The sequence below is a fragment of the Alternaria burnsii genome (assembly GCF_013036055.1).
Source record: "Alternaria burnsii strain CBS107.38 chromosome Unknown 726, whole genome shotgun sequence".
Taxonomy (NCBI): Eukaryota; Fungi; Ascomycota; class Dothideomycetes; order Pleosporales; family Pleosporaceae; genus Alternaria; species Alternaria burnsii.
In genome coordinates this window covers 13,944-41,250 of record NW_024066126.1, presented here as the reverse complement: position 1 = coordinate 41,250, position 27,307 = coordinate 13,944, and the positions used below count along the sequence as shown (strand labels likewise).

At 51.4% G+C, this 27,307-nt stretch overlaps 12 protein-coding genes across 12 annotated transcripts; 6 read left to right on the top strand and 6 right to left on the bottom strand.

The window, feature by feature from the left end:
* Positions 1-346: 346 nt before the first annotated feature.
* Positions 347-3,399, bottom strand: GT037_010166 (uncharacterized protein; the record flags this gene model as incomplete). Its single annotated transcript, XM_038935213.1, has 8 exons — positions 347-1,370; positions 1,435-1,634; positions 1,693-1,826; positions 2,418-2,563; positions 2,611-2,726; positions 2,816-2,952; positions 3,007-3,196; positions 3,265-3,399. 8 exons carry the CDS (start codon positions 3,397-3,399, stop codon positions 347-349), a joined length of 2,082 nt encoding a protein of 693 aa, XP_038782009.1.
* Positions 3,400-4,140: 741 nt separating this feature from the next.
* Positions 4,141-5,483, top strand: GT037_010165 (uncharacterized protein; the record flags this gene model as incomplete). The annotated part of the gene is made up of 4 exons (XM_038935212.1): positions 4,141-4,330; positions 4,500-4,570; positions 4,621-5,000; positions 5,051-5,483. The coding sequence occupies 4 exons, from the start codon at positions 4,141-4,143 to the stop codon at positions 5,481-5,483; spliced, it is 1,074 nt and encodes a 357-aa protein (XP_038782008.1).
* A 1,275-nt stretch (positions 5,484-6,758) lies between these two features.
* On the top strand, positions 6,759-7,795 carry GT037_010164 (uncharacterized protein; the record flags this gene model as incomplete). The annotated part of the gene is made up of 2 exons (XM_038935211.1): positions 6,759-6,876; positions 6,930-7,795. The coding sequence occupies 2 exons, from the start codon at positions 6,759-6,761 to the stop codon at positions 7,793-7,795; spliced, it is 984 nt and encodes a 327-aa protein (XP_038782007.1).
* A 299-nt stretch (positions 7,796-8,094) lies between these two features.
* GT037_010163 (uncharacterized protein) lies at positions 8,095-9,439 on the bottom strand (the record flags this gene model as incomplete). Its single annotated transcript, XM_038935210.1, has 5 exons — positions 8,095-8,747; positions 8,804-8,900; positions 8,967-9,003; positions 9,058-9,199; positions 9,250-9,439. The coding sequence occupies 5 exons, from the start codon at positions 9,437-9,439 to the stop codon at positions 8,095-8,097; spliced, it is 1,119 nt and encodes a 372-aa protein (XP_038782006.1).
* A 1,042-nt stretch (positions 9,440-10,481) lies between these two features.
* On the bottom strand, positions 10,482-12,299 carry GT037_010162 (t-complex protein 1 subunit alpha; the record flags this gene model as incomplete). The annotated part of the gene is made up of 3 exons (XM_038935209.1): positions 10,482-10,880; positions 10,934-12,207; positions 12,257-12,299. The coding sequence occupies 3 exons, from the start codon at positions 12,297-12,299 to the stop codon at positions 10,482-10,484; spliced, it is 1,716 nt and encodes a 571-aa protein (XP_038782005.1).
* A 460-nt stretch (positions 12,300-12,759) lies between these two features.
* On the top strand, positions 12,760-14,606 carry GT037_010161 (prolyl-trna synthetase 2; the record flags this gene model as incomplete). The annotated part of the gene is made up of 4 exons (XM_038935208.1): positions 12,760-12,882; positions 12,942-13,389; positions 13,439-13,922; positions 13,973-14,606. 4 exons carry the CDS (start codon positions 12,760-12,762, stop codon positions 14,604-14,606), a joined length of 1,689 nt encoding a protein of 562 aa, XP_038782004.1.
* Positions 14,607-15,057: 451 nt separating this feature from the next.
* GT037_010160 (uncharacterized protein) lies at positions 15,058-15,548 on the top strand (the record flags this gene model as incomplete). Its single annotated transcript, XM_038935207.1, has 2 exons — positions 15,058-15,491; positions 15,542-15,548. The coding sequence occupies 2 exons, from the start codon at positions 15,058-15,060 to the stop codon at positions 15,546-15,548; spliced, it is 441 nt and encodes a 146-aa protein (XP_038782003.1).
* Positions 15,549-16,065: 517 nt separating this feature from the next.
* GT037_010159 (uncharacterized protein) lies at positions 16,066-17,646 on the bottom strand (the record flags this gene model as incomplete). Its single annotated transcript, XM_038935206.1, has 4 exons — positions 16,066-16,624; positions 16,926-17,421; positions 17,468-17,543; positions 17,596-17,646. 4 exons carry the CDS (start codon positions 17,644-17,646, stop codon positions 16,066-16,068), a joined length of 1,182 nt encoding a protein of 393 aa, XP_038782002.1.
* Positions 17,647-17,865: 219 nt separating this feature from the next.
* GT037_010158 (60s ribosomal protein l6) lies at positions 17,866-18,695 on the top strand (the record flags this gene model as incomplete). The annotated part of the gene is made up of 3 exons (XM_038935205.1): positions 17,866-17,994; positions 18,156-18,491; positions 18,543-18,695. The coding sequence occupies 3 exons, from the start codon at positions 17,866-17,868 to the stop codon at positions 18,693-18,695; spliced, it is 618 nt and encodes a 205-aa protein (XP_038782001.1).
* A 471-nt stretch (positions 18,696-19,166) lies between these two features.
* On the bottom strand, positions 19,167-20,268 carry GT037_010157 (uncharacterized protein; the record flags this gene model as incomplete). Its single annotated transcript, XM_038935204.1, has 2 exons — positions 19,167-19,700; positions 19,756-20,268. 2 exons carry the CDS (start codon positions 20,266-20,268, stop codon positions 19,167-19,169), a joined length of 1,047 nt encoding a protein of 348 aa, XP_038782000.1.
* A 1,685-nt stretch (positions 20,269-21,953) lies between these two features.
* Positions 21,954-23,062, top strand: GT037_010156 (nad-binding protein; the record flags this gene model as incomplete). The annotated part of the gene is made up of 3 exons (XM_038935203.1): positions 21,954-22,108; positions 22,163-22,786; positions 22,840-23,062. The coding sequence occupies 3 exons, from the start codon at positions 21,954-21,956 to the stop codon at positions 23,060-23,062; spliced, it is 1,002 nt and encodes a 333-aa protein (XP_038781999.1).
* Positions 23,063-23,440: 378 nt separating this feature from the next.
* GT037_010155 (uncharacterized protein) lies at positions 23,441-27,052 on the bottom strand (the record flags this gene model as incomplete). Its single annotated transcript, XM_038935202.1, has 7 exons — positions 23,441-23,484; positions 23,545-24,076; positions 24,140-24,298; positions 24,415-24,522; positions 24,959-25,292; positions 25,343-26,558; positions 26,611-27,052. 7 exons carry the CDS (start codon positions 27,050-27,052, stop codon positions 23,441-23,443), a joined length of 2,835 nt encoding a protein of 944 aa, XP_038781998.1.
* Positions 27,053-27,307: the final 255 nt, after the last annotated feature.

The window sequence follows — 27,307 nt, the reverse complement described above, 5'->3', positions numbered from 1 at the left end:
TCCACTTAAGCGATCCAAACATCACAGCGAAGAGTCTGTACTCACCGGTACTGCGTAGTTATAGGCACTACTTCTTGCACACCTACATTCAGTTCTTGCGTGATAGACATTTCACGTATCCAATCAAGACTTACGGCCAGCACCCTTTAGCCGAGCTTCACCAAGAGATCACAAGCGACGAAGATCGGCGAATGAAGTTTCAATACTTGCTCAGCATCCGCAAGGCAGGTCTCAAATTCTATCAAAAATCCCCTAGATGCCTGAGAGAAAGCTGCTGGCTGGCATTATACTGCTAATGAAGGAGCCAGTATTCGGTTCTAAGTGTACCCTCCACAGGATAGCATGTTCAATCCAACGAACGTCCAGAATCGACATCAGTGTATAACGGCATTGTACCCGGAGTTTTCCTCAAAGCTTCTTCGATGATCGATAGAGCGAGGTCGAGCTGCTCCTCCGTGACAGTGATGGGAGGCGCAATCCGGAACACCCCACCAAAAGATGGCATTGTCGCTAGTTGGGCCCAAAGACCCATGTCTACCATCTTCTTTGACACTGCAGCCCCGACTTCCGGGGCGCCAACCTTCGTTTTCCTGTCGCTAACCACTTCCATGCCGGCCATGAGGCCTCGGCCACGTACATCACCGATACAACCGTATCGTGACTGTAGTTGCCTTAGTCCTGCTTGAAGCTTGGCACCGAGTTTCTTGGAACGAGCACAGAGATCGTCTCTGATGACAACCTCAAGAACCTTATCGCCAACAGCAGCTGGAAGAGGATCGTTGATGTGCGTAGTGTAAAACAGGAAACCGTTGTCTTTGGCATGCTGAGCGATGTGGTTCGATGTCATGATGGCGCTGAGTGGTATTCCATTTCCAAGCGTCTTGCTGAGTGTCAGGATATCCGGTACGGTGCCCTCGTCTTCGGGATGGTGTGTGAACGCGAACATGTCACCAGCTCTTCCGAGTGCAGTCTGTGCCTCATCGACGATGAGAAGCATACCTCGTGCTTCACAGTGCATTTTCAATGCCTTCAAGTACCCAGGTGGAAGCTCTAGCATACCGCCACTTGACAATATGGGTTCAATGATAACTGCTGCAAGCGAGCCGCATGATTGTTTGTCCAGAAGATCAAAGCCATAGTCCAGTTCTGTCTTCCAGTCATGCGTACCATCTGGGTGTCTGAAGATCGAACGATAAGAGTTGGGGGTGGGCAGTGCTAGGTTTCCGATCATATTGGGGCCGTAACCAGAACGCCCAGCATGGTATTGAGCACCAAGCGATGCACCCGTCATACCATGCCACGAGGCAGCCAGGCCAACAATCTCCCATTTACCAGTATAGAATTTGGCTAATCGAATAGCGGCCTCATTGCTGCAGGTGTAGAGGTCCGGAGTCAGAGCATGTTTTCTACGTATTTCTCGCAATCACAACTTACCTTTCTCCGCCTGTACTTAGGAAGAATGCTTTGTCAAGCCCAGCAGGCGCGACACCAGTCAGACGCTTTGCCAGATTTATTACTGGAGGGCTCAGCATCCCACTGAAGAGATGATCGAGATGCTGTGCATGCTCTGCGATCACTTTCACGACCTCAGGGTTGTTATGTCCGATTAGAGTAGACATTTGTCCTGAGGTAAACTATAGTTTACGATCAACGTTGACTAACTAGTATGGTCTTGTGCTGCGTGCCACTTACATCCATCATTCGGTGACCTGAGGCAGTCACCACGTGGATACCATCGGTCGAGGTGATGATTTCGGGATGAAATGCGGTTCCATATGTAAGCAAACAATCATCTGCATCGCGCTGGAGCTGGGTAATGTTGGTGTCTGCATATAGAGGAGCCATGGTATCTGTCTGGCTGCGGCTGTGTTGATGATTGAGATAGAGGATAGTTTGGAGTTTTTATGTTCTTCATCGTGCTGGATCTTTGGGAGTTATATACTTAACTGGATACCCGTCCTTCTCCACGGAAATGTGCACATGAAAGCACATTGCTACCTTTTCCGACGGAGACGTTGGTACCATCAAAGGACACGCACGTGATCTCTATCCCGTCGGAAAGAAGGCGACGGGGGTGAGATAGTGATAAGTGATTGATTGGAGCGGTCATGGCGGTGTCGCGGAAGATAACCCCCAGCTAGCTACGGATGGCGGTTGAACCACGATGGTCGCGTCGCGGAAACCGAGAATGCGATCGCGCTCATCCTGAACTTCCTTACATCCTGCTTCTGGACACCGGTGCACTCCATATCGACACAAATCAGTCTTGAGTCAATAACTTGTTTCTGTTTTATCTGAAGACTCCGGTCGATCAAGATGCGTATTGCCCTGGCGACCTCAGCCAGAACTATAAGTTCCCTCTGTCCAGCCGCCGTCAACAAACCACGACGCTTTCGTAACGTGTGCAGCCTCATCACCAAGTAGAAACGCAATAGACCCAGCAATTTCCCATGTTTCTGGGAGTTCACGCTTGAGGATACATGGAATGTTGTCCTTGTTTAGGAAGAACTTCCCTTGTGACGAGTTGAACGGTTCTGTCATCATCGGTGTGTTGAAACAGCCGCTGTCAATGGTCAGCTCAGCTTCTCGTCAGGTACTAGCATCACTCACGGGCACAGCGCGTTGACTCTGACTCGTCTCGATGCTCCTTCAAAAGCAGCAACTTTTGTCAAGCCGATGAGTGCATGCTTAGCTGCGACGTAGGCCGAAGTACCATATGTCGCGTACTACAGGGGTGGAGATACGAAGTCAGCACATGTCCCATATAGCTCGTACTCGTTCAACTTGCCTGGCTCGCAATACTTCCGACGTTCACGATCGAGCCTCCATCCTTGATAACCTTCATCTCTTCTTTCAAGCAATGGAAGGTGCCCACAACGTTCACATTGACTAGCCTGGCGAAGTACTCTGGGTCAAGATCTGTTATGGGGAAGATTTCGCGTTGCTCCACCGCTGAGGATCCGATCAACGACGTCTTCAGTACTTGCAGAGGTCAATCGAGCTTACCTGCAACATTCGCCGCCCCATCGAGCTTTCCAAACTTTGCGACGGTCTCTTCAATCCAAGAGCGAACACTATCGAGGTTGGCAATGTCCACAACACACGTCCAGTACCGGCCCTTGGCATCCGGAAGTTCACCGTCGATCTCTTTGGCAGCATTGGAGAGGTTGTCAGCTGAAGTTGCACACATAGAGACCTACGTAGGCGTGTGTATGTGAAGTCAGTGAATATCTCATATGCAGTTCCTGCAGGGGCATTACTGACAGTAGCACCACGGATGAGCAAGTACTTGCTAAGGGCTAGACCCAGGCCTCGACTGGCTCCAGTAACCGCGATGACTTTTCCCGCGAAAGGAAGGGGATTGACAGCATATGGAAGGGAGTTTACCATGTCGCCCATGATGACACACAAGAGAATATGAAAAGTACAACGCAACACAAGTTCAACAGCAAGCTGCCACACATATACCCTACAGCTACCATTACCTCTTGGGTCATGACTGCAAGCAACGAGTCATCTCAGCACAACTGCGCCGCATATGCACACGTATCATCTTGTGGACAGGGCTGATACTAGGGTCTGTTTCCGCGTGGTAGATGACGTTGGATCCTTCTGTGGGGTGTTAAGATGTGCTATGGCCTGTTCCGGAAATCCCTGCTGGACTAGTGCCGTCCGTCCGCTCTTTATATGCAGATGTGCAGGCATATGCATTTCCACAGCCACATCATCTAAACCGGCATCTCCTAATACAAACAATCCTGAGTTGAACGACTATGACTTACAGAGTCGTGGAGCTCTTGTCGCTGCGGAGTCGGATTACCTTATTCTGGAGTCGAGAACGAATGGAGTATCGGGCACATCGCTGGCTAAAGTCAACAACCCTCAATGCAAGTCAGAATCCTTCCGGTACATCCATGGATTCGGATTAGCTTTGTAGATACATACCAAAAACAGCCTCGCGGAAAGGGATTCACCTTGATTTGGTGACGCATTGGAACCACTCCAGCGGTATCATGTTAGTATGAGGCACAGCAAACCCTGGAGTGCTGATGGATTGAGTCCAAGTCTATAATACGCTTCTCGTGCCTTAGCTTTCTAGCTTCGGACTTGGAGCTACAACTATATCCTAAATCAGCGACAATGAGCACAGCATCAGTTAATGTGGCAGTCCCACCGCCTGGTCATACTAGACACACAGTCAATCCACCAAATCTCCACAGAGAACTCGCTGCTGTCGGCGTCTCGACAACCGCACTTGCCCTGGTAGCAGTAGTCTTGCAGCTCTTCACGAGAGCGCATGTTACCAAGATGGGAATCCACCTCAATGACTGTAAGTCGTTTGGATAGCGTACAGAACGTGAGAGAGTTGTCGTCGCTAATTCAACATGTGTAGATGTGATAGTATTTGCAATGATGTGCAGCCTTGCGCTGCTCGGATGCAATTTTCCACGTGTGTTCCACATCATTCAATTTATCTTGTAAAGCTGAACGATGTCTAGATATGAAGTCCGGCTTGGGCTACCATATGTGGGAAGTCAAGACAGAAGACTATGAACTTCCCTTTCAGAAAGTAGGTATAGCACTACAAGATCATCACTGCACGACTAATGAGACGCGCAGTGGACGCTAGTTGGTACTATCCTGTATGCCACCAGCCTTGCCTTCTCAAAGCTCTCCATCCTACTTTTTTACCTACGTTTATCACCACAGAAAGAGTTCCGCACGTTGGTTCATATTCTCATCGCCTGTGTAATAGTGTACGCAACACTTTACGACCTCGTGAGCACCTTCGGCTGCAGACCGATAGCCGCAACATGGGATCTCACACGTTTGCCCGGGGCTGTGTGTATGAATCAGCTGACAAAGTACATGGCGCTCTCAGTACTGAACATCGTCATCGATGTGATTACCTTGGTACTTCCGATACCCGTTGTCGCAAGACTACAGATGTCGCGGAGACGGAAGATCACTGTTTGCGGCATATTCGCGACCGGAGGATTGTAAGTCATCAAGATTGTCATCGGAAAAATCTGCTGACTATTTGCACAAGCGTATGCCTCGTGGCCATTCGTCGAACAACGCTCTTGAAGCCGCTCATGATCTCACCCGATTATACATGGGATGCTGTTGAGCAATCCCAATGGTGTTTTGCTGAAGTAAATGCCGGAATCGTCTGCGCATGCGCACCCGCCCTCAATCCGTTTTTCGTGCGCTACGTTCCAGGCCTTCTGAGTTCCCATTTCGGTAATAGTAAAAGAGATCGTGATGGATTCAAGAGCGATAAACAAACGCTACCAGCATCAAACGATCGAAAGCAGGCCAACGAAGCATATGGACTTCAATTGCAGGACGACGTATCTGAGAAGACAGCAACAACGAAGCATAGTGAAGTTGGTGACGAGTCGACACTTTGGCAGAATCCTGCGAACAAGGGCACTGAGAAGGAGTTGATTACTACCTATTTTGTTAAACATGCCTGTTGATAGAGTAGTAGCTATGAGGACCTAAAGTCTAGTATGCCAGAAGACAATATTCATAGTTGCGTCTTCTCATCTAGTCTCTCTTGTAGTAGCATAGTGCATCGAGTTTGAGATCGTGTACTCATTGGTCCGTTCGACTATGCCGATGAAAACTTCCGAAGCCGTCGTTTTATGCGTCATTGTGGCGTGGTCATCGACCATTGACCATAGCTCAAGCTCCGCGCCGCAACGGGAACTTCGATTCTCGAGTATTGTCAATTTTTCTACAGACATAGTGCTACCTGAAGTGATGTACTTTGCTCTTATGGAAGTTTCTTTGCTGTGTGATGTTGTGGTGTACCTAGGTACTCAAGAGCAAGCAACAAGTACGAGCCACAGGAGTATACGTGTTGTAGGTAATATCCGCAGCTTTGGGTACGCTAATGCATAGACATCACACCTTTCTACTGCCGTGCCGCATGCTTCGGCTTCGTGTCGATATACTCCTTGCAGCCGACTGGGGTCGTGGTCCTATCGTCCATTGTATCATGCACCCCTTCATCGTCTATGGTGAACCCCGCTTCGCTGGATTGACACTATAGGCTTCAAGGTAAATTGAGAGTGAGAGGAAAACATGCTCTAAGACAGGTATGATAGGTGTTCCAGGGAACCGGCAGGCAACTTTATGATGTCCTCGGCGTGGTATAATACGCGTAAGAGCGCGGCCAGTTCTGTGGTTCTAAGCCCGAACCGAGAAAGCGATGTATTCCCATTGACGGCCACCCAGTCGTCTGCGTGTTCTGATTCTGGTCGTGAAGAGGCAGACAGCCTGCGGGATATAGATCTTCAGAGCTTCGGTGAGTAAGAAAGGCTGTTGGGTATGTCTGGTTTTGAGGAGCCTTTCTAGGAGGGCGTGCGAGTTCTCATCGTCGGAAGCGCTGGTAGCAGCACAAACGTACCTACGGCAAAGCTTGTCGGCTTGCATTTCCCTCGACTCACCCAGGATTAGGCATTGTTCATAGACGTGCAGACGTACAAGATTCGCTGTAGCAACAATACGAGCATCTGAGCCTAGAGCAAGAACTGGACATACAGAACCACAAGATGTTGATTTCCCTTGCTGTGTTGGCAGCTAGATACAAGCTTGTGACGCGTCCTCAAGTGACATCACCTTTTTCAAGACGTGTTTTGCGCTAAGCTTCGAATAGTCAAGCGGCTGCGCCATAATCTGGATCTCACTAAAAACGCTCCCGCCATCTCAGTATTACATGTGCCGAATTTCGCAAGACCCTGGCAAATATGACAGATTCGGAAGAGGTGCTGGATCTCTATGATATCGCTGTCTTGCTAAACTACGAGCGTATCACTACAGAGCCTCGGTTTCGACACACTAGATTGAGAGAAGTCGCCTTTCCCGGTATGCTGCAAAACAGAAAGGAAAGTTGATCTCTAACTGACCAACATGCACAGATACCGAACCACGGACAGTCGCGCTCAATAATTTGGTGACTCAAGGCTGGAACAAGAATGCGTGTACCTGGATCATACTAGATCAACAGCAAGCGAGTACCCCAAATGCTCCAGATCTTCCCACCGATTTCCTGCTTCAGGACCAAATCGAGGACAGCACACTCTCGAACGAGCAACTGGAGACTTTGTTTTACCAAGCGCGCAATCACGATGGCTGTTACCAGGCCATCAGTCTTCTCCAAATATTTTTCGCCCTCTTTCATGACAAGACGAAATTGAGGGTGCGACATTTTCCTTATGGTAAGGGGCCAGGCTCATCTTACATGACGACCATTAGTAGGCGCGTTGTTGTTGGAGAAACTTTCCGCAACCCAAAGCTTACGACCGCTATCTACGTACTCCCAGAAGGTACAATGTACACTAGTGGTCACGAGTCAGAACTGAAGCATGCGGTCGTAGGATTTTCCCCGCACGACAGCGAAACCGTTCAGTCGTTTCTCGACCTTTCTTCCATGCAATTTGGCGATGTAGGTCGTGGTCCTGGACCAAAAGGAAAGCAATTATTTGCTCTGGATACCCCCGAAGAGTTTGCGGTGCGTTTCAGTAAACTAGCAAAGGGTGCGAATTCCAGTAAGAGCCAACGCACTTTGGCGATTAGTGGTACACCTGTAGATGACTGGCTCGAACAAGTGGCATTGAGGACGAAGGAGAGGTGGGACAAACGTGCCAAGGAGAAGTGGTGCGGTCATTGCGGAGCTCCATGCGCAAAGTCCAAGTGTGCTGGATGTGGTAATGCGTACTACTGCGGAAAAGAACACCAGAAGATGGCTTGGGGCTTCCACAAGGGTTATTGTTCAAAATCATGATGGATTTGTAACAACGCATACTCAACAGCACGCTTGAATGTCTTATGCGGCTCTATCATCGAAGAATACATCTTCGTTGATGTAAACATCCTGTTGCAACGTCGGTCTTGACTCCTTTTGAATTGAACAACAAGGGGTATAATTCATATAGACTGGAACGTAATCGCACTTGATATGCACATTAATCTGTCACCCATCATGCGGCACTTGGTATGGTACTGGTCAAGAGGGGATAGAGGCATCAACAACCACGAAGACCAGCACCACATTACTCACGATCCACAACCGCATCCTCGTTCTTACGTCCTCCCAGCCGGTAGCTCATTAACGTTCACCGGAACTGCCGGCGACATGGAAGGCGTGTATTGTGGCACAGGGCTCACTGGTCCACTGTTGTCCGCATAATATGGATTTGCCTGTACCGGGTTCGTCACAGCGGGTGTTTTCTCTGGCATCGCATAGCTACCCTGCTGCGCAGCATACGCAGACTGAGCGTTGGAATCATAGAACTGCGGCGCCTGTTGCGCGTTGGGATCATAATGACCGTAGTGCGGTTGTTGTTGAGGAGGTGGGGAAGGCATCTGTTGGACCTGTTGCTGAGGGATGGGCTTCTGCTCATGGTAGTACTGAACGCCTGCTGGTGGTGCCTGGGGTGCGGTAGGTGGCTGTGGCACGTTGTTATTAGTAGTGGTGTTGTTCTGCTGCTTCCGCTTGCGACGAAGTAAGAAGAAGACACCTAGAACGATGGCGGCTAGAAGAGCGACGCCACCGACTACTCCACCAGCGATGGCACCGACTGGGGTTGATTTCTTTGATTCTTTAACTTCTGCCGAGGGTGGCAGAGCGGCTGGTATGTCTGAGGACCCTGGAGTATCGGAACCGGACACTGGCGTGAAGGATGAGAACAGTGGGGTGTTCGAAGCTGAGCCCGTATTGGGGGAGGTCGAAGAGTCTTTGAAATGCACCATCAGCATACGCGTTGTTGGAAGCGGGGTAAAGAGCGCATACCATCATCAGGTGTAACCATCAAGATCAGTCCACCGGTCTCCGTCTTGGCATCACACCAGTAGTTGGTCAGTGGTGCAGGGTCATTGATATCTGTTGCCTATTTGCAAGTTTCCGAAGTCAGTATATGTCTCACATTGAGTTCGTGGGGGAACCAATATCTTACCAGTTCCCAGTAGCTACATGTACTGCTTGCGCCTCCACTGTGATGGTACGTCAATCATCGGTATAGAGGAGTTGAAGGTGTAGCATCGTACCAGAAAATACTCGTGGTAGGAAACACTGCATAATCATTTTCGCAAGAAAAGAACTCGCAGAGTGACTCTGGGGCGCAGATCTTGTACAGACTACCTGATGTTGCAATGACATGACCCTCATTGTTCGCTGTGATGGTTTCATCTGAACAGTCTTAGTATTCACAAAGGCCCAATTTGGGTGACTCTTCTTACACAGTGTAGTACTGCCATACATGCCCGTGGATATATAACCAATGGTAGTGATGTCCCTGACGGCAAGCGGAGCAGCTGTAGCAGCAGGCGCAGGCGTGACAGCAGGTGTCGGCGCCCGTATCATAGCGGCGTCCACATACTTCAAAGACAAGAGGATGGCGAGCAACGGACTAAGGTTGGTATATGCCATGACGCCCAAGATTCAAAGATTTGCAATGTTGAGAATGAGGATAGCCCCATTGCGAAAGAGCAGACTTTCTAAGCTAAGTACCCATGTTGGGTTGCGAGCAATGCGAAAGACGATGTGCCGTAAGGCGTGCAGTGACCCGCTGGGGCTTGCATGTCGCGGTTGTGATACGAGAAAAGGGTATTGGCGGGCTGATCAGCTGAGGCTTGTGTAAATTGAGGCTCAGTGGAAGAGTGCAAACGAAGTCGCTTCAAGAAGCGACTAGATCGTCAGCATAGCTAGATATGACAAAGTTTGTTTCCTGTCATTGTTCCCAGTCTCTCAGTACTGAAAGCCCAGAAGTTCCTCATCTACACATACCATTCATGTGAACGCTAGATGTATTAGTGACCGCTGCAGGGACAACGGGTGTACAACGAACATGGGGTAGCGAGGCGGGTCGTTGTTTCTTCCTCAGCTCGCTTGTGCAGCCTTTTGATAGGTCACGACATAAGCCACGCAGAGCCAATACAGCCGTGCGCTTCCCCATCTAGGTGACCACCAGGCACGTCGGATGTTTCGGTCGCGAGATAGCCTCACCGGTAAGGCGTGTGTTGGCGGCGCGGCAGATTCGCATGTAGATCTCTACCAAGGGTTTTGACATGCCGAGGGTAGAACACAAAGACGAGGCACTAAAAGTTGGTAAGACTGGTAAGAGTTCCTGGTGTTTAACCCGACAGTTTTACAATATGACTTGTCCCGCGATTGTAACGTCAAAAACCTGTCTGTTGTGGTTGCGATTCGCAAGGCTGAGCTGTATACACCACTTCGAGGACAAGTGCTAGGGTCGGTCCGAAGGTCCTACAATTTAACTGCATTCAGCATGTGGCCACCAAACTTTTCATGAGTCAGTGCCTTGGCAAGCAGGTTTCTAGTCAAAGTCCTCAGTGTGTTGTTCAAGGATGAGCGGGGACGGAGGAAGAGCATCTTGCACGTGGGCTTGGAGCCTTCATTACGCTGTCGTTATCTTTTCAGACCGGCCTATCTCTTCTCGACGCCGGGACATCTAATGTCCATGACCGTCGTCACCACCTCCGCCTTGCTCCTCAGGATCCAGCTTGATCAGGGTATCGATACGCATGATGGCGACACACGCCTCCACTGCCGACTTCAACTGCTTGACCTTGCTCATACTGGGTTCCAGCACACCGGCTTTTAGGCAATCGTGTACCTTACCATTCATCAGGTCCAGACCGTAGTTCTTGTAGTTCTTAGACTTGGCTAGCTGCTTTGCGTCTTGCGACGAAGGATCTGAAGGGTTCACTGTTCGCTGTGAAAGAGCGTGCCGTGATCGGAGGTTAGCGACAAGCTCAGTAGCATCCTTGGCGGCATTGATAGCGAGTGTCTTGGGGATGGCAAGGAGAGACTGGGCAAAGGCAGCTATCGCTAGCTGTTCCCGAGAGCCCTGAACCAATTGTTAGTGATACCATGAGACATGTAGGGATTGAAATGGCTTACCACTGACGTTGCCCACTCCTCCAGGTAGATGTGCAACGCAGTCTCAACAGCACCTCCACCAGGGACAATACGTCCACTTTCCAGGGTTCGCTTTACTGCTGATAATGAGTCGTGTACTGATCGCTCCATCTCGTCCAAGGCGTAGTCGTTGGCACCTCTCAGGATGATGGATGCAGAAGAGAAGGCCTTGGTGCCCTTGACCAGAATGCACTCATCGTCGGAGATGCGCTCTTGAGAGACCTCCTCAGCATGACCAAGATTTGCCGCTTCGAACTTCTCGTCACCGTTCAGATCGGAAAGCGTGCTGACTAGCGTCGCTCCGGTGGCCTTTGCTATCCTTCGTAGGTCCTCCTTCTTGCACCTTCGCACAGCCATGGCACCCTTCTCGACGAAGTGCTTCAAGCAAAGGTCGTCGATACCCTTTGTGGTCATGATGACGTTGGCGCCGGCCTTCAGAATCATCTCAATGCGCTCAGTGACAATGCCAGCCTCGCGCTCTCGGATCTTCTCCAACTGCTCTGGGTCGTCGATGGTGATGTGAACACCCAGCTTCATTCGCTCCTTCTGCAGGTTGATGTCCAAACAAGCAATCTTGGCGTCGGTGATGCGTGTCTTCATGGCTTGCGAGGCGACTGTGCAGTTGAGGGCGTAGCCCTTAACGAGTACCGACTGCGTGGCGCTCTGACCGTGTGCCTTGAGAATGTTGACAGCCTTTACAGGGTATTTGACCTCGGCCTTGTTGTTTGTCATCTTGACGGCCGTCATGGCGTCTACGACCATGTTGGCGAAGAAGTCGGAGTCGGAACCGATGATCTTGCTGGACATGGACGTCTTTGCGATGTTGACGAGCGAGTCGCGGCCGAGCGCATCGACCTTGGTGCTGATGTTCTCGTTCATGTACTTGACCGCCTCCCTCAAGGCCAGCCTGTAGCCTGTGATGATGGTGGTGGGGTGGATCTTGTTCTTCATGAGCTCGTTTGCTCTCCGCAACAGCTCGGCGGCTATTATGACGACCGAGGTTGTGCCATCTCCGACTTCCTTGTCCTGTTGTTGTGCGAGGTCGACGAGGATTTTGCCTGCGGGGTGCTCGATGTCAAGCAGACTGAGGATGGTGGCGCCGTCGTTGGTCACGGTCACGTCGCCGATGTCGTCGACCATCATCTTGTCGAGGCCCGAGGGCCCAAAGGACGACTTGACGACATTCGAGATTGCCTGCGTCGCAAGCACGTTCTGGTCGCGAATGTCCTGTCCGCTGATTTTCTGGCCGCCGAGGACTGCACGGGTTAGCTTTCTGCGGCCCTGGTTTTGGCGGTTCCAGCTTACACAGGGTTCCTCCGCTGCGGGACTGCTCGAAGATGCCTGCCATTGTGTTGGGTTCTAGCTGTTCTGCTCGGTTGTTGCTGCCTCTACGCGGTCCAGAAAATCTCCAGCAATGCCCGCCCGCGCGGCGAATCGTAGCTCCGTCGGTCAGTCGCGCTAGCTTGGACCCCTGCGCCGATGACTCGGCCCCCTCCACCACTTTTGGCCGTCGACTCACACGAGCCTGCAACAAGCCGACTCTGTCTTAGCTCTGAGTGAGTCCGCTGGATTTGCATCCTCTACATCTCTAGTCGCATACTTCCCCCTCAGCTTTCCCCGACTCAATTGCGCGTAAGTAACTCCAAGTCGCGTGTTGATACCCCGCCTGCCCCGCCAACTTGCCCTATACACAAAGCCACCCAGCACAATATCAACACCTGTTGCCGTCCCCATATCGTTTCCACATTGGCTGCCAGCACGACTGTACCTCCAACCGCGTTGACCTTGCTTTCCTAGAATAATTCAACATGGCCGAAGCCACTGCTGCCGACGGGCAGATGAAAGATCTTTCCATCTCCGAGACCAAGAAGAGCAAGAAGGACGGCAACCCCCAGAAAGCTGCCAAGAAGCCCCAGCAACAGAAGAAGAAGGTCGGTCAGGACTGCAAAACGTCTTCTTCGGACCCGAGGCGATGCTGACTATGCGACAGATTGAGGGCTCAGCACTCATTGGTATCGATGTTGCCAAGGAGACTGACCTGGGAGACTGGTACCAGCAGGTCATTACCAAGGGCCAGATGATCTCATACTACGACGTCGCCGGATGCTACATCCTCGAGCCCTCCTCGTACGCCATCTGGGAGAACATCAAATCCTGGTTCGACGGCCAGATCAAGACTCTCAAAGTCCGAAACGCCTACTTCCCCATCTTCATCAGCGCCGACAACTTGGAGCGAGAGAAGGAGCACGTTGAAGGGTTTGCCGCCGAGGTTGCGTGGGTGACCAAGGGTGGAAAGTCTGACCTGGAGAAGCCCGTCGCTGTGCGCCCTACCTCAGAGACTGCCATGTACCCATACTTCGCACGCAAGATCCAGTCGCATCGCGATCTGCCCCTGAAGCTGAACCAGTGGAACAACGTTGTTCGATGGGAGTTTAAGCGTGAGTATCCAACCGACCTTTGCCTCGACTGCATCTAACCCGTCTTCAGACCCCATGCCCTTCATCCGATCGCGCGAGTTCCTATGGCAAGAAGGCCACACCGCACATCTTACCCAGAAGGAGGCGAGCGATGAGGTACTACAGATTCTGGACTGGTACTCTGATGTTTACCAGGACCTGCTGGCCGTTCCCGTCGTGAAGGGAACCAAGACAGTAAACGAGAAGTTCCCTGGAGCCGACTACACCACAACCATTGAGGGTTTCATTCCCGCTACTGGACGTGGTATTCAAGCCGCAACATCACACGCCCTCGGCCAGCATTTCTCAAAGATGTTCAACATTACAGTCGAGGACCCCACTGCCAAGGAAGCCGGCAAGTCGGAACACGTCCATGTGTGGCAGAACTCATGGGGTCTGACTACTCGCTCGATCGGTGTCATGATTCTGACTCACGGAGACAACCGTGGTCTAGTCATTCCTCCTAGGGTGGCTGAGATCCAAGTTGTTGTCATCCCCGTAGGAGTCACCGCCAAGTACGTTTGTCGTGGATTACTCATGAATGCCATTATGCTAACCAAGTCAGGATGTCTGCGGAGGCTAAGGAAGATCTCTACAGCAAGGTCAAGAAGATATCTGACGACCTTACTGAGGCTGGTGTTCGCGTCGAGACCGACTACCGCGAGGGCTACTCTCCTGGCTGGAAGTTCAACGACTGGGAGTTGAAGGGTATTCCTCTACGTATCGAGTTCGGTCCCAAGGATGCCGAGAAGGGTGTTGTTACCACATCTCGCCGTGACATTGATGACAAGGACGCTGCACGTGGCACCATCGACGTCGGCAGCCTTGCGCAAGAGGTTCCCAAGCTACTCGAGCAGATCCAAAAAGACATGTTCGAAAAGGCTGACAAGGCTTACCGGGACCACCGTATTCAACTTACCAACTGGGATGACTTCGTCCCCACCCTGAACGGCAAGAACGTCGTTCTTGTTCCCCACTGCGAGGGCGACAAGTGTGAAGACGAGGTCAAGGCGAAGAGTGCGCGTACAGCACTTGGAGATGGCGTTGCCGAAGACAAGCAGGCTCCTGCCATGGGTGCAAAGAGTTTGTGCATTCCCTTCGACCAGCCCGAGGGTATTGAGCCCGGCAAGACCAAGTGCATCAACCCTGATTGCCAGACTCCTGCCAAGCAATGGATCTTGTTCGGGCGAAGCTACTAGTGCTTCAACATTTCACCAGGTTTGCGTTTTTGTTTGAGCATTTGGTGGCATGGAGTTTGATGGCGCGGTGTTCACGGCATGGGGAAGGGGTCGTCGTTACACTGGCCATTCACGATTTTGCAATGTTGATACAACCTTTAGCATAGAACTAAAAGTTCTGATCTGCCGAGCCAATGTTTTCTTCCTGCGCGTGCTATATGGGCGTTTGATAGGCAGACATGTTGGTTGGCAAACGGGTAAAGGTAAAGTGAATCAGCCAAGCCAGCGCTCCTACGCCGCTTGTGAATGACAGAGTCACTTGCTCGTTCTTGGAAATATTATGTTGCGTCACTTTCATTTATTCTACTACAACTGACCTCTGTACTGCTACTTTTGCACTCACTTACTACCAGAATCCAACTGTCAATCACAGGTCCTAAGCCTCCTTACAGGAACGCGTCCTTTACCCAAAATGTGTCACAAACTTCTCCAAGCCTATGCTTGTGACCACAAGAGGATCGTGTGCACCACGCCGTGTCCTCATGCCATCGCTACAGGACGTCAAATTTCCAACGACCTCTGTAAAACCGTACCCGAGTTGTCACGCTCGAGCTCCGCTGTATCGTCCATGACACCCTCAGCGAATGGTCCCCCGCTGAGAGCTACAGTGTTGAGCAGCCAAGTACAAGGACTGCAACAGAGTGGTCACACGCCAGCATTCCGTTTCATCGCGCCCACTACGGGGCAAGAAGCCACCAGTGTAGGTCTTCCGGTGTCCACATCTCCAATATCTCCATTTTCCAATCAACCATCGCCTGCTTTTTCCAATGCCAATTCTCTCATTGAGCCCGTCTCCTCCTCACCTTCGACCTCCCTCACTCCCGCGGACCCAGAGCCTGATACTGGGTGAGTACAATTCCATCCCACTTACCACTTCTCCATTTTCCTAGCCTTAGTTGCTAACATTGGCATAGCACAGTAGAGCCAAACCTTTGCGCAGACCACTTCCTCCGGCCTGTCTTTCACTCGCGAGTACCTTGTGTACGATGCTACTCACAACCACGGTGGCAGAAACAACGGGATTATTGGATGAATGCATATAGGGAACAGCATCCAGGAGTCACACAGGATGTTGAGAACCTGAGCGGAATTACTGCAGTGAGAGAACGATATGGTGCATGATTGGCCTCCTCATCAGACACAAGAAGAATGAAAACACAAGACAGGGAGACGAGATTCTCGTAAACTCCTAGTAGCGATTTGCTAGACGGCAGACCCTGATATAGATTCCCACAAAAAGATAGGAAGCAATCCTCTAGAGAAGAGTAAAACAATCCTTATAGCCGGCAGAAATGAATGGATTACCCCACCTCTGCCATGCATAACTCGTATTTTGATCGTCATCTATGTATGCTTAGATTGTGTGTCGGTCGTCATTCAATGCCGAAGTGTATCCAAGCATCGATAGTCACCGGGTCATCTAGCTCGTGTCCATTTCATCGTCGCCCTTCTTCTCTTTCTCCACTGTCTTCTTGACACCTTCCAAGAATGCCTTGACCGCATCTGGACCACCGAGTGGCATTCCACCACCTCTCATGTAGCCTCCGTTCTCAACGTCGATCTTCAGTGCCTGGCTCACAGTTGGCAGAGCACCAGTCTTTAGTGCCTCTGTCAAACTACCCAAAGCCGCCCTCAACTGCGGTGCCCGTAGAACCCTTTGCAGGACCTCAATCTTCTCATCTCGACTCAGTGTCTGGATAGCCATTTGTGCGGTCTCGGAGTTTGGGTCGATCTCGTCGATATCTTCGACTTCGGCTTCTAGGAGAAAAGGAGTGGTCGGTAGCTGTGCACACAGGGCATCGATGAGCTCGTCAGACGCATTTTGAACGGTCGGGAGGGTGTGTGAAGGCCAGAGAAGGTCGAGGAGTGTAGTGAAAGGTTCTGATCCTCGTTGTTGTTGGGTGCTGCTGCCTGCGTTGCCGCCCTTGAGCGAGTTCATGAAGTCTTGGACAATGGCGGAGACATCACCCGAGCCGGCTCTGTCGACGCGTTAGCGCTGTGTTCTAGAAGCAAAAACAAAGTATAGACGCGAAACGAGCGCCGCGGCGTGGCCAGTGGAAGACGGAGCATGATGCTTATTTTCTATTGTTGTACATGAGCAGCCAGTGCCAATCGCCATATGCTTGGATGGTCTTAAGCTTCTCCCAAAACGCCGTATCGTAACAGGATATCTTTAGAGCTTTGTATAGAGCAGTTGAAGTCTTGCACAGCAGCTCGATTCTTTCCGGAAAGGTAGACCGCGCCACGACGCCGAATGCGATACAAATAGACGGAACCTACGCTCGACCACCATCGGCACCTCCTTCTCGGGACTCTTCGCCTTCATCTCGGATATCACCTCCCGTAGCGCCAGCTCCTGCGCCTCCGGTACTACCGTGGCGGTTTCGGCTAGACGGCTCTACATCTTCCATTGTCTCGTCCTCGTCGTTGCCAGATGAGTTTGAGATGCCTGCGAGTTCAGCGTGCACATCAATCTCCTCGCCTGTCAGCAGAAGGTCAATCACTTGTCCGATCTTGAGATCACGCTCGCTGAACCAGCTCGCGCCCCGCGGGTGCTGTGATTTTGATTGTAACCAGAAGAGATAGCGCTGTGAGCTCGAGCTAAACTTGAGGACGAAGATGCGGCCGTCGGTGGGTGACTTGATGTTCTCCGAGTCATCGACGGCGTCTTTGCCGGTGTAGGGTTGGAAGGAGCCGTCACCAGGAATCATGATGAGGTCGAGCTCGGACTGATCGAGTGAGCGGTCGCGTGGCCGCCAGCAGAAGTGCACAAATTCTGGACATGTGAGCTGATGAACATGGTGTCGTGGTTGCGTACAAACCATCTTCGCCTTGGTACAGATAGACATAGCCAGGTGTCTGGACTGGCTTGACTGTCTGTGAGTTGCCTTCGCCGCGCTGCACGTATTGTTAGTGTACGCTCCAGTACTGGAGAAGCGGTGTCGCTCACCGTCAGCTCGCACTGGCCGGCCTTGAAGGTGATGAGCGGTTGAACAGACATGTTTGCAGCGTGTGTTTGGGGTTGGGGCAATGATGTTCAGCCGCCGTCCCGCAAGCATGACCCCAAGCTGCAAGCTCCATGCGGGTTACGTAACCGACGGAACAACTGGCGGCCCGGTCGCGCGTATCGATTGGACAGCTTGGCACACATTCGAATTCACGAAAATACGATCCCATCGCCAACACCACCGACCAGCACTAACGACCACAGCGAAACGAAATGGCGGCCAAACAAGAGGACACGAAGCCCACCACCCAGAAGTTCTCCAAGGGGGAGAGGTCGATACCGCACCACTCGCAGAAGGCCAGCAAGTACTACCCTGCTGAGGACGTTGCTGTCCCCAAGAAGGTACGTTCGCGATAGAAGACGGTTTGCATGCAAGAGAAGGACTGCAGGGGTATTGGGTGCATTTACTGCGACAGCATGCCGCGGGTGTGCCTGGGTGTGCCTGGGTGTGCAAGGATGAGAATCAGGACGTCAATTGGGAGCTCCGCTAACTGCGACTCAAGGCCCGCAAGTCTGTCCGCCCTGCGAAGGTTCGCGAGTCCCTCCAGCCCGGTACCGTCGTCATCCTCCTTGCTGGTCGCTTCCGCGGCAAGCGCGTCGTTGTCCTCAAGCACCTCTCCCAGGGTGTCCTCCTTGTTACCGGTCCCTTCAAAGTCAACGGTGTTCCCCTTCGACGAGTAAACGCCCGATATGTCATTGCCACCTCCACCAAGGTCGACCTGAAGGGCGTAGACGAGAAGGTTATCGAGAAGGCTAGCCAGGACGGTTACTTCACCAAGGACAAGGCCGCCCACAAGCCTGGTGAGGATGCGTTCTTCAAGCAGGGCGAGAAGCCCGAGGTACGTTTTCACGATCAAGGAGGAACGCGACAGTACTGACACATGTGACAGAAGAAGGAGACCTCCAAGGACCGCGTCGAGGACCAGAAGGCCGTCGACAAGGCCCTTCTGGCCACCATCAAGAAGGAGGCTCACCTCGCCGACTACCTCGGTGCCAGCTTCAGCCTCCGTAGCTCAGACAGGCCTCACCAGATGGTCTTCTAAGCGACGGATAACGATCGGGCATTCGGCGTTCAGTGCATGGGATGAAAGATGACTTCGGCATACTGCAGCCGTACTAGCGAGGAACAAGAACCGCAGCGGCACGGCAGCCAATTTTTTTTCATGGAGGATACCGACAAGGCATTTACCATAAGACTTTATAACAAGCAAGCGAATCCGAGACGGTCCAAAAGTGAACATTTGGTCTCCGCTTGCGTGATGTCATAGTTGGGCGTTCAATTGGCGCGGTATATACTGGGCGGTAATCGAGAGTACTGATGCATGAAATAGAGATACAGACGTTACATTGTTCGACCGATACTGCGCCGATTGCCACGCAAACTCCAAGCGACATGACGTGAGGGCATCCAAGCGACAGCTGACCAAAGGTGTTCCTCACCACCAGACCAGTTGCGCCAACGCGATTCGAAAACTTGCCTCGTTACACAACTTATTGCCCACCGATTGACCTACTTACTTCTTTCCTCTCCCTTTTCTAGCTCTGCCAAACTTGCCCGCTAGCCCGTTCGCCGCGTCCCCTGCGCCGTCTATAGCCTTCCCCGCCTTGCCCTCCACGTTATGCTTCTCCATCTCTGCCTTGAGGTCCTCAACAACATCCTTGCCCAGTGTCGTGCCGTGGCACCAGTCCAAGACACCCAGACATCCGTAATTACCCTCTCCCTCACTCATCATGTGCGCATCGGCACGTCGCGCCATACCTCGCAACATGATGGTCGAAGGTAGAACATTATATCCCGAGTACACAAATGTCTCCTCTAAGCTGAAAACAGCGACCAGAATCAAATAGGTGAGGATATGCATGCGTAAAGCAATTGCCGGAAGGTAAAGGGGTAGGAAGCGGTGCAAGAGGTGGCAGATGGGGTGGTCGTAGTTTGCAGCAAAGGAGTATGGAATCTTGATGCTATGGTGCCAGCTTTGATGCAAGTTCGAAAGTGCACCGCCAGTCGGTGAGTGAAGCACGTGTGTGTGGACATAGTATTGCAGGATCTAGGTCGTGTTTGTCAGCACAGTGTACTTGGTGAACGCGATCATGGTATCTCACGTTGCGTGATAGAAGCCCGATAATGCCATGCTTGACCATCGTCCACGGGTTGGGCAGGTGATTCAATCCCCACTTGCTGCCTTTGATAAGTAAAAGACTCCTCATTCGTAGTACATCGGTAATCAAGAACTCCATGGCCGCCTGTAGTGCAACAGCAAGCAGCACATTCGCACAGCTCCATGCTATAACCCTCCTCATCGCTCTTGCGCCTCCCTTCTGGTTGCTTGGAATGCCCCATTGTCCTTGCGACTTGAACTCAACTGCTAGACTGGGCACTCCGATATCGAATAGCAAGAAGATCAGGCTAGGGATGATGTAGAGAGATAGCCGTAGAACTAGTGGTGCAACCAGCTCAAGTTGAAGAGGAGAATATGACGCCGCGATTGTCGTCCATGCGACTGAAAGGAAGATGAGGTTCAGGCCTGTCGACCACGAAGACAGCATAGGAATGGCTAAAAATGAGCCCAGCGGCAGAGCGATAGGCGCAAGAATGGAGGAGAACAGTGCGCCCATGCTGAAGGCGTTCCCTAAGTGGAGATAATTGATGCTCTTAGGTCTTGGAAGTAGTAAAGTATGTCTATGTGCGTCATGTGAGTAGAAGTAGACATTCTGTCTACATGTTTGTGGGTTGCAATTGCGATGTGAGCGATGACGTAGGGGCAGCGACGAACTTGGTTCATGCCGCTGGCCGCGTGGGAACGCGTGCGCGACCGTTTGGGCGAGATAAGCGAGGGCGCCCTTTGTCTCTCAGGACTCCAGATCACTGAACATTTCGCATGCACCGTTCATTCCTCGTCGGAGAACACTCGTACTACCTTGCACGTAGAGGTGATGTATTCTCAAGGCAAAGTTGATCGGCACATTCTACGTCCTTAGGTCCCATTCAGGTTACTGGTGCCGCGCAGTTTCCCAAGCATGTTGCGACTCCATCCGCTCAGACGCTGCTAGGTTTGCTAAGGTCGCCTGGCCTGCAGTGTGTTCCTAAAGGTTTGAACTCCCGCCTTCAACTTGCTGTTATGAGTCTGTGCCCATTCATCTTTGAGTCTAACTCGCACATCTAACTTTGTAAAGCCCGTATCAGATATTTTTGCGAATTTGCGCATAGTAGTTAAGTTACGCCTTAGGCTCTTGTTCTCTCTTTTGTTGACTGCACATGAGGCCTCAGAAGCAATATGCATAGTTTGCAATATTTCTGATTTTTCTTTGAGGAAAGCATACTTGCTTCGTGGAGTCTCTAGAGCTTCTAGCTGAACTCTCTGCTTGTTGAGGAGAGCTACCAGGTCTGCTCTAAACGATAGCAACCCGCTCCGAAGAATCTGCGGATCTTTCATGCCAAACTGCTTCTGGTGGTACCTGTATGGCCAGTCTTCTTCCCATTTCTTGTACTTGTCCTCCTATATCCTACGCGGAGACGGTGGTGAGAATCAGAAGTGAAAGGGCGGGCTTCTCGAGAACCCTGCGGACGATCAATGTGGAAAACGACTCGACATACGGAAAGAAAATATAGATCTCGAAGCCAATATAATGGTACGGTGACCATGGTCTAAGGGCAGGGAGCAATTTATGACTGTAGAATCGTGATAACGAACGCCGACTATGTTAGTGATCAATAGAGCTATACAAGAAGAGAGGCCAAAGACGTGCGCCTTACATCCTTGCAAGCTTGATGTTAAGTTGATCAAAAAGGCTTCCAGAACCGTCTACAAAGCCTCCTATCGGGTTCGTATCTGCCGCTTACCATTCATTCCGATAAACGGCGGGCGATACCCATATGCTTTACCTGCAGCGCTCGGGTAACAACGCCCTACCAACACAGCATAATGATGGCGCGCCCTACAAAGTACATCTTGGCGACGGTCAGTGCAGCAACAACCAAAATCATGCCATGGGAGAGTAATTGTGACTGCCGCATCTGATAGAAAGAAGTCGCGAATGGAGACGATAATGACGTGTGCGGGGAGCGGGGCGGTCATTCGCTGATCACTCGGAAATAATGCCGTGCCCGCGGGTATTTATCATCAACGAGCATGCCCTCTCCAGATAGCCTACTCGAATTGAGCAGACTCTTTGTTTGTCTCTCGTAATCCATGACTTTGGCTTTTCGTTCCGCGCAACTTCTTTCAAGATCGACACCTGCAGCAACACGACTCTCAACAATCAATTCGCATATCGCTCCAAGAGCACACAACATCAGAGCCATGTCATCTCTCCCAAAGACTATGAAAGCCGTCCTCATCGAGAAGACTGGGGGCACGGAAGTTCTACAGTACAAAACTGACGTACCGGTTCCAGAGCCGAAGGAGGGCGAGGTGCTTGTGAAGAACGAGTTCATTGGCATCAACTACATCGACACGTGAGTACTACATGACCATGAATCTGATGATAGATTGCTGACGGGAATTCACAGCTACTTCCGCTCAGGCGTTTACAAGCCTCCGCAGTTCCCCTACATTCTTGGCCGAGAAGGCGCTGGAACGATTGCTTCCGTCGGACCCAATGTGCCCTCTGATCTCAAGCCTGGAGCGAAGGTAGCCTACATGGGACAACTAGCGTATGCTGAGTATACCGCTGCACCAGCGAACTACACTATACCGCTGCCTGATTCCATCTCCACAAAGACTGCTGCTGCTTCCCTTCTCCAGGCGCTAACCGCTGTAACCTTGATCCGCGACGCGTACGAAGTCAAGAAAGGCGACTGGATCCTTGTCACCGCTGCCGCTGGTGGCGTTGGCTTATGGTTGTGTCAGCTGTTGAAGGCGGTCGGCGCAAGGGTCATTGCTACGGCCAGCACAGAAGAGAAGAGAAATTTGGCCAAGCAAAATGGCGCAGAGGTGCTACTAGAATACCATGAGGAAGATCGAGACGTCTTTGTCAAGAAGGTGCTAGAAGTTACTGGAGGTGAGGGCGTGCATGCAGTCTTCGACTCCGTCGGGAAGTCCACTTTCGATAGCTCACTGGCTGTGGTGAGGAGAAAGGGTACTATGTGTTCGTTTGGAAACGCATCGGGACCAGTCGAGGGTTTTGCGCTTGCGTAAGTTCTTCCGCCACTTTTTTCATCTGGGAAACGACTTACACACCATACAGACGCTTATCGGCAAAGAATGTCAAGCTCATTCGGCCTACGTTGTTCAACTACATTGCCACTCGCGAAGAGCTTCAGGCAGCCGCAAATGAGCTGTGGAAGTTCATCGAGAAAGACGGGCTGAATGTAAAGATTCATGATGTGTACCCCTTGAGCGAGATTGTGAGAGCAACAAAGGACATCGAGGGAAGGAAGACAACTGGAAAACTGGTGTTGACACCGTAAGTAGAGAAGAGTTGTGAATGAATCTCATCAGACGTATGAAGGAAGATACTATCTCAGCGCCTACAGAGACCTAGGTCCCTCTTCTCCTTGTTTGAATCAGAAGCTAAAGTTTTCTGGTCAAACACAACTGACGCCATCGCTGTGCAATCTACTGAAACGGATGCTGAACTCTGTAAGATGCAGTCCAACAAATCCTGTCAAGTCTTTTCCGAAGATGAGAAAGCTTCAATTCATGATACGACCATCTTCTCAAGCTCTACCCGCTGTGACTGAGCCATTCCAGAGTTCCTGCTCATAAGCACGTTAGCTTTTTCCCTAGCGTAACAAGTACATTGGGCGCAATCGTTGACACAGTCCATCTTAACGGGAGTGAGGAGCTCAGACGAAGTAATCGCTGGGGTCAATGGAGTCAGCTGACTCCGCTAATGGGTTTTCAGCACGTTGGTAAAGACGCTGAGGTGCCAAGGAGTAGGGTAACTTACGTTCATGAATGGGGTAAGTATCGTGGTCGACTTCTCCAGCCTCGTCCTGAAGGGTGGAATCTTCCTGAGCGTCGGAGAAAGAGGTCACACTGGCCTTGCTTGTCTCCTCTTCCTTGATGATGCTCTTGGGCTTGGGCTTGGGCTTAGGCTTAGGCTTAGGGGTGACGATGCAGTTAGTCTTTCCGACCTTGGCGCGTTTGGGCTTGGACTCTAGGAGTTCTTCTTGGTCGTCCTCATTCTCCGGATCAGAACTAAGCTTGGCTTCGTCCTCGGCGGAGGCGACCTTCTCCTTCGGAGATGCACGCTTGCGCTTAGGAGTCGGCGTGGTCTGGGTGACATCAACATCATCGCCGGACGAAGTGGCAGTCTTGCGAGACTTCTTAACAGTAGATTTGGGAGTGTCCTTGACGGGAGATGAAGGACAAGGCGCGGTACCGTTCTCTTCAAACGCTTTCTTCATCCGGGAGTAGCGCTTTGATGCCGCTCCAGCAGTGGTGTTTGCTTTGGCAGCGATGTCGTTCCAGTTTGGTGGCTACGACATCATTAGTGAACCTGTCATTGCGAAATATCCCAAGTGAAACAAATCGGTACTTACTTGAGCGCGCGTATGATGCTTGACACAAAGCCATAGAAACTGATATGTGGTACCCCCGGGGACTTCGTTCTTCTCCATAGCCTGCTTAAGGCGCGACCATCGCTTTGTGACCGCGCCTTTCTTGAGGTTAAGCGCACTGGAGACAGCGTCCCAATCAATCTATGGTAAGTTAGTATAACCATGTGCGTGTGACGAGAATCATGACAAGAACATCTAGGCAGTGGAAACCATCTCCACAGCTCAAGCGCACTTGGAGCAGGTTTGGTAAGACTCACAGTTGGGTTGCCGTCATTGGTCAGTACCAAGTACAGGTAGTTGATGTTTTCAGCTTCAGACGGCATTTCGACTGTCGTTTGTGAATAGTTTCTGGATGCAGATGCTTTCTAACTGATGCTAGTGGCGAAAGTCAAGGTATCGTTGGCGCAGTCCCAAGCTTTGATGTTGGACGTAAGAGTGAGAGAGGTAAAAGACAAACAAGTCAGCTATACATTTGTGTTTCCTTGGTGAAGGTGGGTTTCCACAAGGCAACAACAGCAAGCACTGCATTACCGTGATAAGCACTCTTTTCCATAGGATCAACTCGATTGACAGTGAAGAGCTTGGAGGAGTCTGGATAGGAGTGAAAGACAGTTACAGATAAGGCAGAATCGGTCATATTTAGCAAGAAACCAGATCAGCTGCCAGGACGCAGGGGCCGAGTACCATATGAACGATAGACTGTGTCACAGATCAATACTTGGCATTATATATGCACGGACGTACTACTACTTGGTCCTGGACTGCACGCTGGAAGGCTTATGCAGACACTCCCAAACCTACAGGAGCAGGTGCTTCTTCATCATCTTGTCCACCGATTCCATTTCCGACCAATTCGGTGAAGTCCAATCCAACCTCTCTCAGCATTTCTGCATGTTCATGTGCTAGCCTCAAGCATTCGTTCCACACATTGCCGCCTTCATCAACACTACTGAGTTGCCTCTTCAACAATATGTTGAACTGGTCAATATGTTCTTTCGCCCATTTTACGCAAGCGGACATGAGCTGTTGTGGGAAGCATTTTTGAAACATGTCGACGGTGTTTTTGATAATGGTGAAATAGATGTATGAAGTTTGGAAGATGTAGTCGGGAAGGTTGCCTTCGAATATACATTGCCTGAAAGAGTCAATGAATGGTGAGCATAAATGACGAAGGTGAGGACATACCGCGTGCGAGTCTTGATGAGATTACCACGAGCTTCCAGATAGGCCTCGCGTGCGCGGTCTTCGAAACCTAGTTGGACAACCCAGCTGACGTGTTGCCTGACGGACGTGAACCAGTTGTTATGCTCTACCATATGCTTTACCAAAACATTCGCCAGCTTAGCAGCACGTTCGTTGACTTTGTATGTGACGATTGTCTTGGCCATCTCGTTGCTTTTGATATTCTTCGCGAGCACTTTCAGGCGATCGACTTTCAGGACTGCCTCTTGAAAGTGTTGAAGCGCAATCTCAATGTCCAAGTCGTCGAGTTGGCTTTCTACCCACCGGATGTTGCGCTGCTGACCGTCCATATCGATGAATGTACTAACTTGTTCGTTGTTGATGCCGTCAGAAAGGTTATCCAATAGCTCCGTTCTGTTCATGAAAGCAGGGTCGCGTGAAAGGAGATGGCTATAAGAGTCTTGCGTTCGATCTTTGTCTTGCACATCCGCTTCTTGGCTCTTGCGCAAGTCATCTTTGGTTTTACGAAAGGTAGCAACGAAAGCGGACTTGTCGCCGCTATCCTCTTTCTTGGTGTCGTATGTGAAGGACTCCGAGCCAGCGCGAATGATGATGCGTTCTTCAGGTGTCCTAATCACCTGAGTATCTTGCAGTGGGAAGCATCGTTGGGCCATGAATTCCATATTTGCTCTGTTGCCATCGCGTTGACCAGGGACGTCATTTCGCGCTTTCTTCTCCGTTGCGATAAGGAGATGGTCATTCAGTAGCAGGAGCCGCACTCTTCGTCTCGCCTTGAGGGTTGCAGAGTCGAGTTCAAACCATCTTGTGGACTTCCACACAATATATCGCCCAGGTATAGGCGGTAGATACTTTTGTGAACCCTCGACGTCTCTGTAGAGCTGCTGCAGCTGACCAGCGCGTAGTTGGTTGAGGTCTCCGATGGAGCTTCGGTTGGCCCTTCGGGAGCTTGCAGCGTCGTTGGCGCCTGTAGCTGAAGCCGTCTGTTCCAGTGTAGTGGTCAGGTCTGACATCAACTGACGAAGTGTTCGCATCTCGCCTTTGAGCTTCTCTGCCTCCTTACTGATCTTGATGAATTGTGTGCGGTTCTGGTATACGTTATGCTGTAGGTCGAGGGATGTACGGTGTTTCGTCTTGCGCAGTTCATCTTGGTAGCGGTTGATGTCGGCCTCTGAGGCGTCTGCAAGGATGGTAGATACATCTATGCGAGGTCAGTATTCAGGCAGCGAGGCGGCGACACGCAGTAGTCTCACATCGCTCTACTTCCAGGTTGGGGTCTCTCAACGCTCGTGGGTCAACCTGCAACACCCGTCCATTGGAGCTTCCCGGCGGCCGTCCCTCTCTCGTCTGGCTCTTCTCTCTGTACTGGGCGGGCATTGTTGGCATCTGCGGCATGGGTTCTCCATTTCCAAAGTCGCCAGGCAGCGTCGTGATCTTCTGGGAGTACCTCCTCTTGACGAGATCGGCCGTCTTGTCGGGTCGCTGCGGGCGTGACTGGGGGGCATCCTGCCTGGTCCTCGAGCGGCTGGATTCGTTCGAAGGACGTCCGGAGCTGGGGAGTGAAGCAGCAGCGACGCCGGCTGGCATGGGCGCACTAATCTGTCGCGGCGCGCTGATGGTGGGCGGCGGCGCGTTCTTCTTGCTCTTGTCCCCCCGCTTCTTGCGGAGGGAGATGCCCTTTTGCTTTTCCGACATCTTGCCTGCAAGATTGACGGGCTACAGTGGTGGAGGCGCGAGGGGCAGTGGTTGCTGATGGCCGGTGACAGGTAGCGGGACGCATCGCCCATGGATGCGTGGAGCCGCGGTCTCGAGTGTGAGCTCGGGCCCACTTTGTTGAATCGTGCCTTGCCTGAACTTGTCGAAAAAGTTAAACACCACACCACATCACCGCCATCTCCTTCGGCCATTTCCAAGAGATATACCTGTTGCTTGCTCGCCTAATTGCGCTTT